At 46.0% G+C, this 21,291-nt stretch overlaps 1 protein-coding gene across 50 annotated transcripts in view; it reads left to right on the top strand.

Moving 5' to 3' along the window:
• The first annotated feature begins 5,570 nt into the window (after positions 1-5,570).
• The window catches only part of ALDH18A1 (aldehyde dehydrogenase 18 family member A1), a 34,782-nt gene continuing 19,061 nt past the window's right edge, over positions 5,571-21,291 (top strand). For 3 of the 50 annotated variants that reach the window (XM_068951268.1, XM_068951313.1, XM_068951267.1), the window contains exons 1-5: positions 12,581-12,618; positions 15,496-15,602; positions 18,896-19,119; positions 20,112-20,261; positions 20,353-20,457. In XM_068951268.1, the coding sequence (XP_068807369.1) occupies positions 12,581-12,618; positions 15,496-15,602; positions 18,896-19,119; positions 20,112-20,261; positions 20,353-20,457 (624 nt within the window). Of the gene's footprint in view, positions 5,719-6,146; positions 6,265-6,524; positions 6,766-6,934; positions 6,988-7,575; positions 7,686-8,466; positions 8,519-9,819; positions 9,940-10,787; positions 10,932-11,214; positions 11,417-12,556; positions 12,619-13,524; positions 13,555-13,617; positions 13,814-15,478; positions 15,603-18,895; positions 19,120-20,111; positions 20,262-20,352; positions 20,458-21,291 lie in introns of those variants that run through there. The other 47 variants (XM_068951301.1, XM_068951275.1, XM_068951317.1 and 44 more) reach the window with 40 other exon arrangements.

Raw genomic sequence — 21,291 nt, 5'->3', positions numbered from 1 at the left:
TAGTTTTCTTTCTCTCATATTCCTCCCCTCCAACATGCCATATTCTTGTGCATGTATTTGCCTCTTCCAGCATTTCCTTGCCATAGGAAATGGAACAGGAAAGAACCTTGCCTGTAACCTGGTTTATCCTGTCCTAAGGCACGTTCAGCTGCAGCCGTGCCATACCACATGGATGTGGGTGTAGAGTCCACAATTCCCTATGGCAATTTATGTCAGTATCTACTTTGTCATCTTGTTTATGTTCTTCCCTAACGTCTAAACCTCAGTGGCCTTTGTTGCAATGTAAGATGGTTATTTCCTACCCTATATCCATTGGATGTAAAGAATGTTTTATTCCTTTACTGTTGGAAGAAATGTTTTAGATACATTAAAAACTGCTGTCTCTCACTTCAGTGTTTTTATATATATATATATATATATAAATATATATATAAATTTGTATTTTTATTAATCTTTATGTTCAGTTTTATATTAGTATATATGGGAGCTAAAAAAATCCATTCCTTTTATCTTTCCTCAGTCATTATGTTTTCTAGACCTTCTACCATCCCTGTTCCTGTAGAAGCTTAAAGTGCAGTTGCTAGACTGGACCTGTTATTTCAGTAGAGATCTTGCCTGTGCCAAGTATAGCAAAAGCACTATTCCTGCCTTACATAGGACAGTCCTAGTCTTACATCCCAGTACTGAATTTGTTTTTCTGCAGCAGTATGATAACGTGTCAAGGGACTGCAGCGTCTCTCATGTGAGGAAAGGCTGAGAGAGCAGGGACTCTTCAGTCTAGAGAAGAGAAGACTGAGGGGAGAGCTTATGCATATAAGTATCTGAAGGGGGGGTGTCAAGAGGATGGGGCCAGACTCTTGTCAGTGGTGCCCAGTGACAGGACAAGAGGCAACGGGCACACACTGAAGCACAGGAAGCTCTATCTGAACATAAGGAAAAACTTCTTTACTGTGAGGGTGCCCGAACGCTGGAACAGGTTTCCCAGAGAGGTTGTGGAGTCTCCATCCTTGGAGATACTCAAGAGTCATCTGGACGCAATTCTGGACAACCTGCTCCAGGTGACCTTGCTTGAGCAGGAGGCTTGGATGAGATGATCTCCAGAGGTCCTTTCCAGCCTCAAGCATTCTGTGGTGTTCAGTTTATAATCCACTTGACTGTTAGCTACCTGTTCTCTCTCCCTATTTGTATAGCTCCCTATTCCTACCCAAGAGCAATGCTTTGCATCTGTATGTATTGCTTCCTATTCTTATGAAGACATTTCTTCAGTTTGTTAAGATCACTTTAAGTTCTAAATACATCTTAGCCTATTTGGGTGCTACTTCCAGTCTGGAGTCACCTGCTTTCATTCACTATTCAATTACCTACTCATCAGTGAAAACGTGCAACATTTTCAAACAAATTGCTAGAGAACCACTGACAGCTGTTATTTCAGAACCGTTTTCTGTACACCTTTTTTCTGCTGCTGGTTTTTCCACCATCCTTGTACTTTCACAGCTAACATAACCTGTCAGTGAAAATCACTGAACCCCACGTTCTTCTCACCACTCTGAACCCATACGGTGTCACTGTGCACCACAGGGATGTAAGACTGTAACACTGCCATAGGCAGTTCATGGTGGGAGATTATGCATGAGGAATGCCTTGATCTTGAACTGTGGTTCACATTCAAAAACTGTGATCGTCTTTCTAATTGCTATTTATCTTCTCTCCACTTAATCACTGCTATTTTCCTGATCAGTGCCAGGACTCTGCTATAATAACCTTCTGCCAAAAGAGTAATAACATCTCTTCTCAGTTGTAGACCCTTAGAAGCACCTGAAATATATTTCACAAACCAGGGCCTTTTGTGTGCTCATTTCCCCAAGCGTAAAATAAGTATGTTTATCTCAGAGTTCACAGAATCAACATGTCAAAAGAGCGTTCTGACAAGTTTCTGTTACAAAGATTTGCCTGTACTGTGCGTGGCACAGCGTGTGGTGCTTCACAGACCAGTGCCTGTCACTTGCAGTGCAAGTGCTGTGACTACAGAAACTCTCACTCCTTTCTCTTGCCCTTGCATGTTTCAGTAGCTCCAACACATACGTATTTGGCACATCCTATTTGCTAAAATACTTTTTCCAATACCCTTTTCACTATTTTTTCCGCAAAGGGGCAAAAGTGCTCAATGAAAACAGATAAAGCTGTGGTAGAGGTGAGATAACGCTATGACCCCTGGGTCCTAAGAGCCTGTGCATTTCATAATCTGATGCAGTGTCGGGGGGGCATAACTGCCCTGTTGACACTGCCCTGTGAATCCCAAAGTTGAGCAACTTGCATCACCCACCGTCTCCCTAAGGCACACCAAATTTCAAGCCCGTCACATACATGGCAGCAAGAGATGGTGTATCACTGTAAGTTGCTGATCAGTCGCCCCAGGCAGGCCAAAACAAAGCCTTCAGTTACTTGTCACTTGCAGATGGGGAACACTGCGTTCAGGGCAGAGGCAAAAAATGCTTTAAGAACAGAGTCAGCCATCATGCCGATAGCCCTCGGCACACACAGACATCCGTCTGTGCTGAGCACAGTCAGAAAATCGCAGCAAGTTCTCCAAATCGCTCAGGGCAGGGTAGGTAAGTCTTCCCACCTATCTGGTGAGGGCTATCAAGCAAGAGGTCCTAGCAAGAGGCAGGGTGTCAGGGGAGCGCGGCCTCAACCACAACAACCTTCAGCACAGCATATGTCATGTCACGCACCAGGCAAGGGCCGTATCATGCCCTGCCCCCGTCACTGCCACAGCTGCATCACAGCTGCACCTGTCTCCATCTACTGTTATGAACCTCTTCACTTCCAATAAAGGTTTTGCAGCGTAACATTCTCACTGCAAGTGTCTCAGCAGCTGTTATGGCCCTGCCACCCTGACTTCAGAATAACTCCTAATCGTGGCGCACGAGGCACAGCACCAAGGTACGTGTAATGGGACAAACCTACATGCAGAGGGTCACTGGAGAATGAGTCTCAAAGTCCAGATCGGGGTGGGAGATTTACAGCTTCACAGTTGTTTGCAATATGATACGAAATGAGTCGGTCAACAAGTCAGGATGATATGATGGTATGGCCTTAGCTCTTCTGCCCAGTGTCACGTAAGGCTGCAAGGTCGTAACTCACCTTCAAACCTACCTTCATGTCTAACAAAATGAACCAGCAGGAAAAGCAAAATACAGTTGACCCTCTATTTCTGCTGTAGCACATTCACTCTAGGATCAGCCGAATCTTTTTTCTTGTCTCTTGGCCATGGGAAGAAAAAATGGAGGGTGAGATCGGGACAGATGCTAAAGGGGCTTGTTTGGATCACAAGAATAATTTGAGGCCCAGCCCTCGGAAAGGCAGTAAAAGAGATTTTGCTGTCCTCACTGGGAAAATGCGCAGTTTGTGAAATCTCATGGGGTTGGAACAATTGCGATCGACATGCTCTATTCAGCCAAACTTTCACCATCTCTGGTAAAGTCATTACAAAAAATAGGTAACTGTAGAAAATATTAGAACAGCAGGACTGCAAGGCAAGGTGTAGCTAACATCTGATTCAGTCGTCCTGGCTAGGTTTGTGTAGTCATCACCAGTGGACGGATCTGCAGGATCACCCGTTCCAAATCCCTGTTAGTGTTACACTGATGTCAGTCTGCCTGGTGGCAGTGACTGGCTGTCAGTGGTACAGCAGCTGAAGCAACTGGGGATGCCGTGGGAGGGGTGAACACGGGAATTATGCCTGCCTGTTCCCAACTAAGTGGTCACACTAGCTTTGATAGCAGCAGTAAACACGGCATGCTGCCTTTGGTGGTCTGCACAAACCCATCAAGGATCCTGCAGACTCTCTGGGGCAGCTACATAAGCTAAAGGCTGCACGGTCAGATCTAGCTGCTGCGATAAACCGAACTGGCTGAGATAAAACTAGCATAAGCGTGCCTTCCCTCGCTGCCCGCTTGTCTCCTGATCAGAGTGCACATTCCTGTAGCGCTTAGCAAGTACGCCCGGCGTCTGAATTAACCATGCCGACAACTCACCTTGTGTAGAAGAGGCTTACTTTTGTATATCTGGTTATATACAGAATATATAGATTTTCTAAATGTAGAATTTTAGACATCTCGTTAAGCAAATTGTAGTGACTGGATTCAAACGGCCCAGTTAAAATTCTCCCCAGTTCTCACAAGTTCTGTACAGACTTCCAAAGCCTTTTTAGCCTACCTACCACAACAGGAATCCCACAGGTCTCTCTGCCACCTGTCGATGCTCCCTCTAAGCATACGCAGAGGTTAAGGCAATATAGGCAAAATTTGTCACTTCAGTGAAGCTTCTCTTATCATCTCCTGGGACAGTTTCAGAAGCAAGTTTGGAAAACTATCCTTAGTAAGCTATCGTAACGTAACGGTCCACAATATCAGCAAGTGCAAAGTACTGTAACTGGGAAATCAAAATCAAATGTACAAATATAAACCTTGGGGCGTAACTGGCTACAGCAGTGCTGCAAGACAGGATGTGGGAGCTGCATGATATTAGACACTGAGTAGCAGGCAGCAATGCGATGATGCCATAAACAAGGCAAAACTCACTCTTAGATGCAGCAACTAGGAGAATTAGGAGAATATATGCCAGATATACAGAAGGGGTATTTTGTCTGGCTTGTGTGTTGGTGAAGCCCCAAATGCTGCAGAAAGTGATCTGCTGGAGTGCTAGAAAGGCATATTAGGATGGTCCTTCGGCATCGACTGGGGCAGCGTACGTAATCCACGGCAAAGGGCCGAGACAGCGGGGTGCTATTGCTCCGCTGGCAGCATCCTGTCGGCACCCATCTGTCTCGTGCATCCTGCTCTGAGGCAGCAAGTCTATTTCTGCACTGTCAAAGTGAAAGATGCAATTTAGGACTACAGAACAGGAGCAGAGCTACAGAAAGGTAATGAAGGGCATTGTCAGCAGCTGTGTGCGTTAGGCTGCGCTCCCAGTTCTTAGCTAAGCTGCCTCTGTGCGGTTGTCAGGCTGCCGTCGTGCTGGCAACGAATACCAGCCAGTGTCTTTATTCTTGCTGTCTGAAAGAGCCCTTGGAGTGCTGCCTCTTGCTTTCAGCACAGAGCTGTATTTTTGTTTCTGGTGAAGAGACATCCTGAGGCTGTAACGTAACATTCTGGGATCGCTCTGCCCTTCTGCTCGGCAAGAAAACACATGGAAAGCCAAGGCCAATCTAAACGAGGCACCCTGAAGCTTTCCAGAAGCGGCTGTAGCTGCAGGGACAAAGCACAAGGGCCGCTGTTATGTTTGTGCGCGCTACTGTAACCGCCGCTGAACTCCGCAGGTTTACAGGGAAAGGAGCGGTCTGGCGCAGGCTTGCTGGGCTGCCTGCACTTGCCTGCTTCATCCGGCGCCACTTCTTCAGCAAGCCGCTCTGTTTTCGCATAGCGTAAGCGCTGGAAGAAGGGCTCACGAGCAGCCGCGGTGCTGCTGCAGCGCGCCACGCCGAGGCTCCGGCGGGGCGGCACACACGCCGCCACTAGCGCCTCTCGCCAGAGGGCCCTCACACCTGCAAACTGCACTGAGAACTCACTTCCCTGGGCGTTCCCTTTGCCCGCGCTGCTGACACCAGTGCTGGGCAGTCACGGGAGGCCCCACCGCACCCGAGCCTCCGCCATCTGCCGCCCGCGGCGTCCCCGGGAGCGGCGGGCGGGCGGGCGGCGCCGCGGGGGCAGAAAAACGGCACGGGCGAAACTCACGCGTCGGCGGCGGAGGGGGGAGGGGCCGCGCTGAGGGGGCGGCGGGGGGGGGAGGGGAAGGGGCGCTGACGGGGCGGCGGGGGGGGCGGGGATGGGCCGCCCTGAGGGGGAGGCGGCGGCGGGGGGGGGGCGCTGAGGAGGCTGCGGCGGGGGCGGAGGGGGCGCCGCTGGGGCCGCGGGAGCGGCGCGCGCTGAGCGGAAGTGCTGCCGCAACCGCTGCATGGACACAGCTGCCCCAGGGCAGCGCAGCAGCTTTCGTCCAGCCCCGGCACAGCGTGAACGGCTGCTCAGCCGCGCTTACACTCAGAAGCGGACAACAGCCCCGCTGGCGGCGAGGGCGGGGCGCAGCCGGCGTTCGGCGGCGCTTCGCTGTTGCCATCGCCGGGACGCCGCTGCCGGGCGGGACCGCGGGCCGCGCGCAGGTCCCGCCTCGCGGGGCTGCCGCGGCCAATGGGGTGCAGGAGCGCGGGCCGCGCCGGAAGCGACGCAGGCGGCGGCGGCGGCGGCGGGGGCGGCGGCGCGTGGGCCGGTGAGTGGTGCCGGCTGCTGGGGCCGCCCGGGGCCCGCTCCCTTGCCGCCGTGGCCAGGCTGCTGTCCGGCCGCGGGGCGGGGCGGGGCCCGTGGGGCGGCGGCGGCGGGGCCCGGCCGGGCCGAGAAGCCGGAGCCGGAGCTGCTGCCGGTCGCGGCGCTGGGGAGGTGGCAGAGGGGGACGCGCTAGCGCGTCCGCCGGCAGCGGGGCGCGGGCCTCCTGCCAGAGGTGCGGCTGAGGCCGGGCTGTGCTCTCCCCAGGGCTCCGCAGTAAGTCAGAGCGGTCGCGGCCTGGTTTCCCTTTCTGCGACTTACGGATGAGGAGCAGCTGCCAAGCTGCAGGGAACGATGAGCCCCTGACAATCGTTGAGTCAGCCTGTATCCCCGTGGAGGTGCTCCATATGCGTCGTCTGACCGCTGCCTGCCTCTGCACGCTCCCTGTGCTTCTGAGCTCCAGCTTTCCTGAGTCTAGTTATCTCGAAGGCTACAAAGCGTTGTTACTGTGAGTAGTCGCTGCCAGAGTGAAATTGGTCTTCGGACCCCTGCAAGCATCAGGCTAATTGATAAGAGCTTCACTGGCCTCGTTCTTCTGGGGCTGTGGGAAAGCGGAGCATGACACCCTCTTGACGTTTTTTCCCCCCTCTTCCTCATCTCTTGCATCTACTTACAAGGATTCTCCATGCCTGAAAAAAAGGTGTAAACCCTCCTGAGATTTGTACGACACGTAATAATTATTATCTAGCTTTTGGCTTAACACTTGGTGATAAGCCTCTGCTGGTTGCACAGTGTTTCTTCACGGGAGCCGTAAGAGGATCAGATTAGAGTTTTTGTAAGAAGAAACCTGATAGTTCTCTGCGAGAAGTAATAAAACTGTAGATAAAGGTGTCTTGATGGGCATAACTTAACATAGATTTCTAAAAGCCTTTGACAAGTGTCTCTGCAAAGCAACTTCATTGAAATACTATAAAGTTAAGAACAGTTTTATTTTTGTAAGTAAGTGAAACATTGTTGAAATACGTCCATAAAAGCTTATCTTAGTGCTGACTCTGTACCCTAAAAAATGTTTGGTTGGAAGTATCAGTCTTCTGTCTCTTCTCGGACAGCGCTTTACTCATTGATTTACTTGTGTGCTGTCACGGGTGTAACTACTTTCCTCCTGTAAGTTATTCTTTGCCCAGGTTCTTGTAAGAAATGCATTCAGAAGCAGAATGAGCATCTCTCGGGCTTAACTTTATTCATTTTTCAGCTGCTCTTACTGTTTGTTGCATTATTAGGACCACGAAAGCAATGATATTTTCCTGTTTTTCTGCAGCATCCAGGCAAGAAAATATTTGTGAGTCACTGTGGGTGATGTGTACTCCAAAGAGTCAGCTCACGTACTAGTGAAAATCAAAAAGCATATAGAACAGTAGGAATTACCAGGTAAGGAAAAAAGTGCAAAATAAAAATACGTTTCATGCCACTGTATAAATTCAAATTTCATCAACCTTTTAGTACAGTGTGTGTAGTTCTGGCTTCTTTCCCCAGACTAATTTGCTGTATGCTTCTTAAGATATTGGGGAGGTGTAAGAAGAGGAATAGACCTGATCAGCGATGTGGACTAGTGTTCATATAAGGAGATACTGAGGGCATGAGCATCCTAAACTGCTTTATTAGTGGCAATATAGTCTTAGGAGTTGCTGTGCTTCTATTCTCGTTGGCACTAGTTCTCGTGAGATTATACAGTCAGGTGGGTCACCTGATCTTTTACCAGCATATTACAGTGATACAGCTGAGCATTAGCAGTAGGAGGGAAATGGGAACTGCAACTTTGATCAGGAGGGGAGGCAAAACTGGCATTTCTGGTGCCGGAACTGTCTATGGGCAACTGGAATATCACAGCCTGCTTTATCTTGGGAAAGAGACGTGGGAGGCAGGAACGAGAGAGGGCATATTACAAGTCTGTAAAATCAGGAGTGGCGTGGAGACGGCGAATAGCCCCACGCAGGGGGCAAATAGCCCCAGCCCGCATAGGGCTGGAGAACTAGAAGAGTATTCAGGGAACTATAAGTGTTTCTTTGTGCTGCCTGTGTACTTTATCCAGGCATCTGCCAGCAACTGCTGTCCTTACTGAGTTCTTCTCCCGCTCCCCCCTCCTTAGGAGTGGGTGCCACCTTATCTTTCATATAAACTAAATGCCTTCTTGTTTCTCCCCAACCACAAGAGAAGAGAGGGACACATCATTGTGAAGGATGGAGAATTAAAAAACAAAAGAGGTAGGTAAAGGCAAATAGCGCAAAAATAAGGTACTAGAGGCAATGCAAAGCTGAGTACTCACTGCTCCCTGAGGCTGAGGTGTTGATAAATGCTGTTTTGAGTCATACTCTACCTGGAGAAATGACAGGACAAGGGACTAGAAGTGGATTCTACAGTCAGTGAATTTTCCCCAGCCTTCCTGCACAGAAAATTGTGGCTGACTGGCTTAATAACGGCCAGAAGGTCAGAATGGTTGACGAGATTCCACAGCGGGACCTTCGGATGCGCAGGGTATGAATCAAAAGGTCAATGGGGAGACAGAAAGTGCAACCAGTGCTTCTGTAAGAGGTTCTGGAAGGGAGCGGACACCTAGGGTGTTAAGTGTTGATGTCTGCCTGCCTGTCTTCCAAAATAATAAACTAGAATGTTGACTTCAGTTCATATTTTCCAGAACATCTTTTCTCTCTATCCTTGTATGTCTGCGACCAAAGAGTCTCCTGAATACAAACCTGTATCCAAGAACTTGATTTTCACCTTGTCATTTGTTACTGCACCAGCCATAATTGTTATAAAACTTCACTCTCCACTGATTTTTCGAAAACTGCATGGCCTTTGGCACCTGTAGAACCTTTACTTGATGGCTATGGAGAAACTGATGTTTTAAACTGGGATGCTAGTTTTATCATTTTTATGCTTAACAGCTGGTAGAACCTGATGTTTTGCTGCTGGGCAGTGAAAAAAGATGATAGAAGAGATTAGCCAGATGTGATGCAGGCAGGAGTAGAGAGAGAGTGGTGATGCTAAGAGGAAGGAAGATATGAAGAAACCGTATTGCATTTGAGGACTAGCACTTGATTAAACTAACCAGTGTCCTTACATTCCTCACTCAGTAATCTCGATTACAGCCCCCTCTTTCTGTGTGTGTGTTTTGTTTGTTTGTTTGTTTTTAATTGGACAGTAAAAAAGCTGAGTCTTGGCACAGTGCCTAGGACTGGATTGTGTCTAGGATTGGAGGTGAACTGTAGCAAGTCTGCCTGCCAACTCAGCTTGTTAATACAGCATGGTGGTTCCTGTGCTTTTTCTTGGAAATGGAATTCTGTTTAAGACCTCTCAGGGTATTCACTGCCCTGAACTGTCTGAAAACAAGCTTTCCCGTTGCTTTTCCCCGTTACACTTGCTGTGCACTGAGGTAATGAACTGCTGCCCAGGTAGGAAATCTAGGATTTCTTGCAGCTAACAAGCTTCCGTAAGACCTGCTGGTGTCATGGGGAAAATGAAAGCATTTTGATTGTAGCTCCTCTTCAGTTTCTCTTACTGATTCTTCTACTTCCGCATCTGAAGAAAGCAGCCTCTGAGTAACAGCATGGGTTGAGGGGAACCTGTTAGTCTTTGTTTGGAAGCACAGTTCAAAAAGGACTTGCCTGTATTAAAAATTAGCCAGGTAAGTCTAAAATAGGGCCATTTCCCTTTTTTGCTACTTGTTTAAAAATCAAAACAAAGGCTTAGCTTAATATGGAAAACCAGTTGTCGTGCTTATTTGCCTCTCTAGTCATTGTTTTGCCTCTCTTCTTGCATGTGGACGACCTCAAGTTCTGGAGTTAGCGTTGTCTTTATTCTGCATTTATACACAGCAAGGTTCTTTATCTTTGCTGATAATTGGATTGGGGGGGGACAAGAGGGGACAGCAGGGCTCATATGCGCTATGCTAATAAAACCAAATAGTGCACCTGATCATGTGGCAATCTGCAGGGAGTCTTTTTAACAAAGAGGTATCCCTGCATTTATTTGGGGCTTTTTGGGGGTTGCTTTGTTTTCCCTCAGGAGGAGAGAGTGCAATCCAGTGTAGCAACTCCTAATGTCCAATCATTGTGGCTTAGGTCCTCCAGAAATTCTTGTCTCTGAGTTTTGGTGTTTTTTTAATAAGTTTTTCCCACCCTACTGTTATCGCTCGAATACTGTTCACTCTTCATGAAATTTTTTCCAGTCATGAGACTTTCTGAGATTATTATGTTTTCTGATCCCAGCAGGTAAATCTTTAAAGTTTTTTTTTTTTTTTGAAAGAGGACCGATTATTGATTTCTGCCAACATGAAAATTAGTGCAGTTGGAATTTGTTTGAATTACAGTAAGCAAATAGGAATGTAACAGCATGGTGTAGACAGGAGACTGTAATTCTTCAGCTGAACTGAGGAACTGCTGTGAATTTTGTAGCATCTTTGAAGATGAGAAATTGCAGCATTTGCGGCTTCTACTGATTGAAGCAATAAGGGTGCTTTCTCTCTTAATTTAGAAATGAATGGAAATGGGATATGGGAGATGTGAAGAGCAAAGCCAGTACTCCTTGTGCCCTTGTGCAGGGGGGTCTGGGATACAGCGGAAAAGAGAAGAGGTAAAGAGCCTAAGGAGGTAAAGCCTGTCTCAACAGTTTGGCTATGTAAGTGCCTTTCATCTCCTACATCCCATTTCACAGACAAGAGGAAGAATCAAGGTCGAGGAAAGCTGGGTGTGGGAGACGGGTAGGCTGTCTGTGCTGTGGGTTGGGCTGTCTGGACTAGTCTGGGACTAGACAGAAAACAGTTGTTAGCGCTGTAACTGTAAAGCCCTGGATTTTGTGCTGCAACGTGGAGTAGAGTTACATCATCTGCTGGGGCAGCAGGATGGGAAGGTGTGTGTGCTGGTGGGAGGGATGACGTTGGAGTGAGGTTGCATCAGCCAGCGGGTTAGTTTCCAGTCTGTTTGGGAGGAGCTGCTGTGGCCTGTGTGGCCAACGGCCGGGACATCTGGGATTGGCTGCGGCAGCTCAGCCCGCTCCACCTTCCGCTGCCTTTGCAGAAGTTTGCTCTTTCCTGCCTCCTGGTTTCCCTGGAGCTGCTGCTTCTGCCAGAAATCTTTTGTCACAGTTTCGACAGGAGGGGTCAGGTATAGAAATCCAGGTGTCTCTCTCTAAGCGCTCAGGCCAGCAGCGTGTGTTTTATATTGTCAGGCTGAAGGTCCTGCCTGTGCTTGAGCGGGCTCTGCTGCCTGCCAGTAGCGTGATCTGTGGTCTTGCTGGAATGGATTCTTGGTAGAAAAGTAGTTGCATGCTATGTTGTTTTGCGTTGCCTGTTCTCTCTGTGCGTAAGCGTCTCTAAAACTTGGGCACGTTTATGAACTGTTCTACGGACAGTGTATTTGATATTTATGCTAATCAATTCCAATGTACAGCTTCCTCAGGGAAGGTTTCTTGTTTCTGAGTTACACTGACAACTGCAGGGTTTTTTTCTTACAAAAATCCCTAAATGTTGCAGAGGACTTTTTTGTGTGTTATGGCAAAGACTCGGTTCTTGAAGATTGTGTGTCTGTCCTTGGAACTAGACTTGCCTCTGCTTTATTGCTTAAGTGTGGAACACTGTAGCTCTTTCACAGGAGAGTAGTTTCCGTTTGTTTTTCCGCTTGTGGAACGTCCTAAACCCTTAATAACTGAGTTCTGGGCCTTTATATATAGAACTGTGCAATAAGTTTAGTTGTTTTTTATCAGCCCACGGCTAACAGGTGTGGACGTTCCATGGGGTTGTAGCCAACAGTCTGAAAACTTGTGATATAGATGAGGTATGTTTTTGTGGGTTTGGGGGGGTGGTGGTTGTTGTTTTTTGGTAAAGGTACTAGTTTTAGAATTTGAGATCTCTGTTCCACTTCAGGCTGCCCTAGGAAGTTAACTTAGTCTCATTGCACTGATACGGGACAGAAGCTGAATGCGCTGTGCTGCTTAACAGCTGTTACGAAGCTAGTAAAAAGCATTACCTTCTGGTTCATTTTCATGACGTTATGAGAAACAATATAAGGATAACTTAAAATTTTAAGTAAGTGATTAGAGAATTGCATTTTTAAAAGGCAATTCTGGACATCAGTTTGGAGTGAGTAGATTTACCTAGCAATGAGGAAGAGGTTTTGGAAAGCTGATGCTAGAGTCTTTCAGAAGTGCCCCCCCCCCCCCCCCAAGGAAGAAGTTTGTTGTTGTTGTTTTGTTGTTGTTTTGTTTGGTTGTTTTCAATTATGTGGGGTTTTGGTTTGTTACTGAAGAGCAGAACCATTCCAGGTATGGAAATGGCAGAGACGGGAATGGAGCGTGAGCGGAATGGAAGGTGAGGATTGAAAATTAATTTGAAATCTTTGAGTGAGGTGAGAGGAAGGAGTTTGGCATCCTTGCAGTAGCCCTCAAGAAAGCTTGTCACTCTCGGAGGGCCCTATGTTTAATGTCTGTTTATGCTTTCTGGCAGCATCATTCGCCTTTCACATATCTCCTCTTCTTCGCTTGATGTCTTCTGCTGCTTTAGAATTCCTGTTCCTGTACTCCTGTTAACTTAGTCTGCTTGCTTTTCCTCACAAGCTCATTTCCAGTCTGTTTCCTGTGAAGGATCCACACTGTGTGCCGCTTCTCACACCTACCTCATTTTCCATTCACTCTTGGCAAAGTTGCCTCTAGTAAAGGAAAGCAGGAGGCGCTCTTCCAGGATGATGATGTTGCTCTTAGTTGTAAGTAGCCCTGTAAAGAGAATGTGAAACACTTCTCTGGCACATGAGTAGGAGCAACCAAGGAGACAGCACAGCTTGATCTAGCTAGTATGGGTTTGTATTGTAGTGCCCATGCAACACCAAGCAAGGCATTGTGACTATAATGGGAATCACAGAATCACAGAATCGTTTAGGTTGGAAGGGACCTCTGGAGATCATCTAGTCCAACCTCCCTGCTCAAGCAGGGTCACCTAGAGCATATTGCCCAGGATCACATCCAGACGGCTTTTGAATATCTCCAGCGAAGGAGACTCCACTACCTCTCTGGGCAACCTGTGCCAGTGCTCTGTCACCCTCACAGTGAAGAAGTTTTTCCTCAGGTTCAGATGGACCTTCCTGTGGTTCAGTTTCTGCCCGTTGCCTCTTGTCCTGTTGCTGGGCACCACGGAGAAGAGGCTGGCCTCATCCTCTTGACACTCCCCCCTTCAGATACTTGTACACGTTGATGAGATCCCCTCTCAATCTTCTCTTCTCCAGGCTGAACAGGGGAGTCAAAGACCTGACAGGTGAGGCCGTAACAGGAAGTGGCAGGGGGTGAATCTTTCAGGTACCTTGTTCTGTTCCCTAAGGGAGACTGTCTGTGGAAGGAGCTGAAGAAGAATGGGCAGTTCCACTCTGGATAGCTGTGGTGGGGTCCTGGCCCTTCACCAGTCCGGGTTGTCCAGAGCTCCTGGACCGGTGAGCACCCCTCAGAGACTTTAAGGCAGAGCTGAGAGCCTACTAGGAAGGTGATGGCTGACAGTGAATGCCGAGGTGGACTTCAAGGTAGGAGAGTCAAACAGCCAAACATGTGGGCAGTGGGGAATTGTTGTGCCCGGAGACAGTTGCATGAAATGCCTGGTACAGGGCAGAGAGGGCCCTAGGAAGGATATAGAACTGGAGGGGCAATGTAAATTAGAGTTGATATAATGCCATGCTATATAACTTTACCAGCCTAAAAAGAAGAGCCACTGTCTGTTGGTTGCTGTCTTGTCATATGCAGAGATATATATATTTTGGTAAAGGTTGTAATGAGGCACAGTAACAATGCAGCGACGCAGGGTAGTGAAGCAACTTCAGGTGTTCATGCACATGTGTGCTGGAACTGCCAGTTGCTGTAATTGTCATGGTATTTGTAGTAGCAGTCTTTCAGTATGGTTACTGTGAGTTCTCTTTGTCTTCTCTTCAATATCTTCTCCCTGCCACAGCTTGTGCAATGTTGCCTGTGTGACCTCTCTGTTCCTTTGGTGCAGAGGGATGGATTGAAAGCAAGTGATGAAAGCAAGATTTTGTAAAAGGGAAAAGAGAGGGCTCATGGCAGGAGAGGCTTCATAGCTTAAGCATTGCCCAGGAAAACTGAATTTTTTGCTCATCTCTGTTGTTTCCTTTGTGATACTGGATGCATCACCTCAACTAGACCCTGTGCTGACTGTGTATCCCTCCTCTGCTGGGCACCTGGTAGTGGATTTTGAGTTGCAGGCATTTTGAGTGCTTGCAAGCTCAGATAACAGAAACAGTAATGCCAAATAAAGTGGAAGGTGACGTCCTGCATGTCTGTGTCCTCACTTGTAACCAGGGCTAATATCTTACCGTTTGTGACGATGTGCCACTCATCTGTGACACCATTTTATAGTGTTCAGGGAAAATTAACTTATTAATGCTTGTGAAACAGCTACACTAGTGATGAGTTTTGTCTTTGAAGCTGGATTTAACATAAGAACAGGTTTAGTGGGTCATGCCAAAGGATCACTGTAATGTGGTCAGCTTCTTACAGTTGTTCAAAGTGCATGTCTGTGAAAGACTGTAAGACAGAGCAGGCATTTAAAGTGCTTCCCAGTGTGTTGTCCCAACCTCCAGCCACTTTTTGCATAGGGCCTTTCTGAACCAGGTGTGGTTTCTGAGGGCTTAAATAGTATCTGCTAAACTGAGAGCAACTGAGATCATACGAGTGGTTGGGAGAAGAGAGTCTTGACTCTCTAAGTGAGCCAGCATATCTTGTGTATTCAATAGGGCTGAGATTTCTGGGTAGTAGATGATCCGCTGTGGAGCGTCTGGAGAAGTCGGGGTGTTGCAACTTCTCTTCAGAATTTTTTTTCCTCTAGGCTTCTCTGTGGAGAAGGTTTTGACTTCTCTTCATTGCAGCAGCGCTCACTAATAGTCCTTCTTTTCCTTTTTTGGGGGAAGCATGTTTTGTTCTTGATCTTTATTATTAATCTTCTGCAAGCAGGTGGGGAACACAGGCCTTACAGCTCCTCTGAATTACAGCCTGAGAATTCTGCAAAACTCAGAGTGGGCTGTCCCTTGCACAGGGAGACTGCATGAAGACTGTGAAGAGTCCTTCTGGATATAGGGAGGGGGGTGTGGGGGACAGAGAGAGATTATGGATGGAAGTTCACTGATAATTAACCAGTTTTCTCCCTCCCTCCCTCCCGTCCCCCTTTTAACTTGCAGATATCCTTGATTTGCAGAAGACGTCTCAAAATGTTGTGTCGAGCTGCTCTGAGCCCTCTTGTCCGTTCCCCTGGAAGGTGCTTTGTGTTATCACCACATGCCATCGCAGCCATTTCCCGTTTGTGTATGTATGAGAGAAAGCACATGTTTCTAATAATGTTGGTCAGTATGTGCCCGAGCATGCCTTATGTTCTTTCCTATAATGACAGGAAAATTCCCTCGGTAACTTCATTCAGAGCTTACAGGTTTTGGAGTGAGCTGCCGATGAAGTTCTGCTCTCTTACTGTTAGTCTCTCCCTGAACTCAGTAATACTCAGGCAGATGTCTGAGAGGGTGTATTTCTCATTCTGGCATGTATTGTTATCAAAGAATTCTGGTGTAAAAGGACTCTTACTGTAAAAGTTCTTTATGTTTCAACCTGCTATGTTCCTGGAAAGCAGGATCTGATGATGTCCTCTTCCCCCATTCCGATTTCCAGCCCACAGCTGTCTTGAGTAAAACAGGTATTGGAAGATGAGAAGCTCAGATTTGTTTGGGTTAGACAAAAGTGCAAAGACACTTGCAGGAAACCTGAGCATAAACACATAGGTGTCCTGTGGACAGTGGTTAGGAATATGACATTTTTATTGTTCCATATTCTGCTACGAAATCCTAATTTGAGAGAGGCCTTCACTCTGTATGATTAGCAGACTGAAACAGAGCATGCAGGGCTAGATGGATTCCCTCTTGATCTGGTGAAGTCATTGGGATAAAAATACTAACTGTTTACCACTGCATGCAAGCTTCATTCATTTCCCATTGGTCCGTGTGTTAACACAATAGTTCTGTTTTGTTAGTCTTTATATGAATCATTAAATAATGAAATCTTACATCTTGATCTTCTTTTTCTGAGCAATAGCTCAGTTGGCTTCTACATTTGTAGTATTTCTTAATGTACTATGTTTTCCAAAGTCAGTAAAATTCTCCAAGAGTTAACCTTGACATGGTGAAAATTGTTCCTCAGCTCTGGAACAACTGACAGTAGTCAGTAGCCAGTATTGGAGCAACTTTGGTTGCTCCATCAGTTGCATGCTAAAGCTGGTTTAAGAATGATCAGTTTTGTTTTGCTCTTTGCTGTTTCTGCTGTGATCCTGGTCAGCTCAAGTGCATTTTAAAATTCGGCATCTTCACTCCTGAGAGGCAACCCTCATGCAGGTTGCATAAAAGGATCTGCAGCGCCAAACATCTCCTGCGTTTATATTTTCCCTTCTTTATTAAAGAATTAAAACTGTTGGCAAGGTACTGGGTATGAAAAACTGGAATACTTAAAAACCTGTTTGACTGAAAAGTTGACTGAATGACCATATCGCGTTCTCCCTAATTCTGTGTAAAACAAATTCCTGGAGCTGCCCCATCAGAAATGTTTTGTATGTATAACCTTGGAGCTGTTTTTTCTCTCTCACTGCAGTCTAAAATAACTAAAAAAGACAGGTTTGTACAGTGGTAGGCCAGTTTAGCAGTTGTAACTTTAGTGGAGACGAATGGAAGTATCTGTTTGTTCCAGAACTGTTGCCTTTCTCTTTGCTTTTCTGAAAAATAAGTGGTTTCTTTCAGATACTGTTTGTCTCTCAGTAGCTGCCACCTTGGAACCCTCTAAGCCCTAGAGCTCTAGCTGAGAGAACTGGAAACACTTAAGCTGTTTTACTCCATTCTGTGCATGCTGTGTAGGGTAGGCAAATAGTGCATGGTAACATTTAATGTTGGAAAGAACTATTCCATTTAATTCTGCTACCTGTTCTTTCCTATTTATTATAGGCCTTCTTTACATTCACAAGTAAATGAGGGGCAAATAAAACTAATCTCCAAATTATATTTTCTACTCCATATAAAACCGACACCTTAATGCAGCCCTCGCTTATGATTAACTAGTTAAGGTTCTTCTGTGTATAGTGAAGGAAATAGATTTAACCATGTTTTACAGAAATAAATGCCTGGCTTCCCTTTTCTGTAGCAGTGTGTTCTTTCCTCTTGTATTCCAGGAGAAGTAACATCCAGAACGCTCGTTTAATTTATAAATGGCTCTGTCTTACATTATAGAACGTAAAAATTACAGAGACTGAACAGACAAAATCGGATAACATCTGACTAGGGCATAGGATTCAATTCATTGATTTGTAAAGGAGTCTGTACATCTTCGGAGATGATATTGGTCAGGATTGTATCTGTGCCATCTTCTGACTAGGATGCACTTTTGGTCCTATGCTGTAGCGTTGTAGCCGTTTCTTTAGTAACTTCCCAACTGTTCTCTTTCTTGCAATACTGATATTTTTGAGACTGTCTAGAAGTTGACCTGGTTTAATGTAGATTCTGAATGGTAATGTGAAAAGAACTAGATGGAGGATAAGGCAAGATAGTTTCAAAAAAACCTTTGAAGTAAAATAGCTTATTGAGTCTTATATCATTAGACGCGTTTTGTGACTGTGAGTAACCCTACCTGCGTCACTCCCTCTTCAGACTCAATTCACTGTGCCTCTGCAAAATTTTATCTTAAGCGTATTGAAAGTGCTTCCCAACTGCCCTCATACCTTCAGCTTAATTTTGGGACTTGTATGTGTTTGATCCAACCTCTTTGTTAATTAGAATGGATCTAGAGTGTTCCTTGCAGTTATACCTTAACGGTCACTATTGTCTCTAATCTGCTGGGCTCTAATAGTAGACTGGCTTGTCTCTACTGTCCTTTGCAGGCTTTTTGAAAGCACAGATTTTGCACAGACATTGCCTCCTCAGTGTTTTAAGTGAGATTACAGCCTTGGGCATCTTGTGCTCCGCCTGAGTAGCGCTGTGACTGTCGGTGCTTCAGTGCCTGTTTATCCTGTAGGGAGGCAACTAGCAGTTCTTATGTTGGTCATCTATCTCTTCCTTCTGCTACCTGAGTTGAGCAGTGTGAGAAAATATCTGACCGTAATACAGCTTTGTAAAAGCTCAGCTCAGCTCAGCTCCCCCGCCCCCAGCAGTCAAGTGCTTCTACAGCACTACCGACAGAACTCTAGCTGTACCTAATAAGCAAGGGTGAGTGTTTTTTAAAGCTAGCACTCTTGTTTCTGATGTAAGCTGTATGGGCTCTTTTACAGTGCCCTTGAGTTTGGTCTTCTAGAGTCCCAGGCTCAAAGCTCTGTGACTCATGGGATATTCCCTTCTATGTCTTAGGGATGGTTAGCACTGCTCAGAAATTATTGGTCTTCGTTTTTTCTTCAGTGACTTGAAAGATGGATTCTCGTTCCCCATCACTGAGAAGTAGAAGTATGTATTGTGAGCTTCAGCTGTGGGAAGGGAGGAGGTGTTATGTGGCTTATAAAGGGCTCAGAAGTCTGAATGAAGCACTTAAAACTGATTGGGCAAGTTTCTAATGCATTTTTCCTTTTTGTCCTTTAATCACAGATCTCCCTCACCGTACCCAGAGATTAAGAAATGAATCCATCCGTTGTTGGAGCAACATCCCGTTTATCACTGTGCCACTCAGCCGTGCACATGGCAAATCATTTGCACACCGCAGCGAGCTGAAACATGCAAAGCGGATTGTAGTGAAGCTGGGTAGTGCTGTTGTGACTCGAGGAGATGAGTGTGGCTTGGCTCTTGGGAGGCTGGCATCTATTGTGGAGCAGGTAATTCTGGACTGAAGTGGAATGTTTGTTTTCACTTCAGTACTTGATAATTGTTGGAAACATTCATAAAGCAATAGTGGCCTGTATAGATCAGTATTCTGAGCTTTTCCTTCTCTATCACCACGTGCCGCGGTAGTGTAGACCGTGTAACTCAATAAATCAGTGTTTGAGGAAGAAATTCCGCACAGTGTGATTTTTATGCAGTAAGATATGACTCGGGCACTAGTTTGATCTTGTGGGAAAGTGGCACTTTAATGTTAGGCCTGCAGAAAGAGTGGAGCCTTCTCGATTACCTGAACGTTTGCAAATTTCCTTTAAGAGAGGGCTTGAAACCTTATTGCTTGTAGGAAAAGCTGATGGGATCAACTCATAGACTTGTTCTGCTGCACAAAATGAAACAAAGACCTTGCAGAGAGGATGAGGGAGTTGGATATGTCTCCTCTGGGAAGAAAGGTGCATAAAAAATTAAATTCACCTAAGACACTGAGCTTTTGAGTTTTAAAAGGAACCATGGCCACTTACCCTTCTGGAAGGAGCAATACCAAACTTTTTGTTCACTATTGGAGTTAGCTTCTTCACTTCTAGTACATAAAGTTACTGTATGTTAACAGCCCTGGGAATGGATAGTGAATAAGAAAGTTGGAGGAAGCTGCTACTATATGGCTTTTCTCTATGTTCTGCAGTAGAAATGGAGGGTTTTAAAAGCTGTAGAAATGTTACCATGTAATGGATATTGTGAAAATTCAAGCATGACTCCATCATAAAAACTGGTATTGTGAAAAGAGAGTTTAGCGCAGGCTGTAGCTATAACTGGTCGGGAAGGTGTGCAGGAGTATCTTAAAGGGTGGTTGCCTTGCTGTGCGTATCCATGGATAAGTAGACGCTTTTGTCAGCGGGAACCAGTGAGCATAACATATCTGTAAAACACGCGGAGTTGTGAGACTAGGAGTGGTCTTGCTCCAGGTTTTATTTCTCGTGCTCTGTGCTTACAGGTGTCAATGCTGCAGAATCAGGGCCGAGAGATGATGATTGTCACCAGTGGAGCTGTAGCTTTTGGAAAACAGCGGTTGCGTCATGAGATCTTGCTTTCTCAGAGTGTGAGGCAAGCACTTCATTCAGGCCAGAGCCAGCTAAAAGATATGGTGAGTGGCTGCAGCAGTCCCTTTTTCTCCTTGAATGTTGGGTGGAACCTGCTTGAGTCACTGCCTGACAGCTGTTCTCTTATCTTTGTAGGCTATTCCAGTCTTGGAGGCCCGAGCCTGTGCAGCAGCTGGCCAGAGTGGACTCATGGCTCTGTATGAGGCCATGTTTACGCAGTACAGCATCTGCGCAGCTCAAGTAAGAGATTCCTTCTTTCCCAGACTGACTTGATGCTTCAGTCAGTGCTATAATTGCTATTAATTTTTTCCAAGTTTCGTATGCTGCTGTCTTTATTATCCTGTCCCACTGTCCTACTTTTGAGGCTTGTTATTGTAGCATAATTGCTAGTTCATACTAAGTGGACCGACAATGCTTTATGTTTTTGGAGTTTGTGTGTGGTTTATGTCCTTTTTTTTTTTTTTTTTTTTTTCCTATTAAGCTCTCCTCACAAAAAGTATAAAGAGAAAGTTGGTGATCCGAAGTGAGGCTTTAAAAATCACAACTGGCTGAACTGGCCCACATTCTGTAAAGCTGACAGAAGTGCATATCCGTACTTTAGGACTTGCTGTCCATCTGTTCCTCACACCTAACTAGTAGCTGGTGGTACACCTAGTCTGGGTCTCTCTCTCTCGCTGAATGCTGCAACTCTGTGTATTAAGCTACTGTAAGACAACAGACTGTGCTTATCTGAAGTACTCTGTGAAGGCTTTACAGTTGATGCAGCTCTGTTACTTGTGTAAACACTTTTAATGAATTTAAGAGCATACTGTAAAGTCGTCACTTGGAGGAACTTCTTACTATCATACAGTACGGCTGATATAACTAAAATGCTTCCAGTATAGCTAACAATTACCATAGATTGCACTGGATTATAATCTTGTTCAAGACTGTAGATGACTCTCATTGTTGGGTTTAAACAATTTAACTTCTTTCACAAAAAAAGACAGTTTTCACTGAGGCTAAGTGATATTCTAGTGTTTTCATGATAGATGTGTTTGGTTGGTTCTCAAATGTAAAACTGCAAAGTAAAAA

The sequence above is a fragment of the Struthio camelus genome, chromosome 7, assembly GCF_040807025.1.
Source record: "Struthio camelus isolate bStrCam1 chromosome 7, bStrCam1.hap1, whole genome shotgun sequence".
In the NCBI taxonomy this organism is placed as follows: domain Eukaryota; kingdom Metazoa; phylum Chordata; class Aves; order Struthioniformes; family Struthionidae; genus Struthio; species Struthio camelus.
The sequence above is the reverse complement of the archived record's forward strand: the minus strand, read 5'-3'. Positions and strand labels throughout refer to the sequence as shown.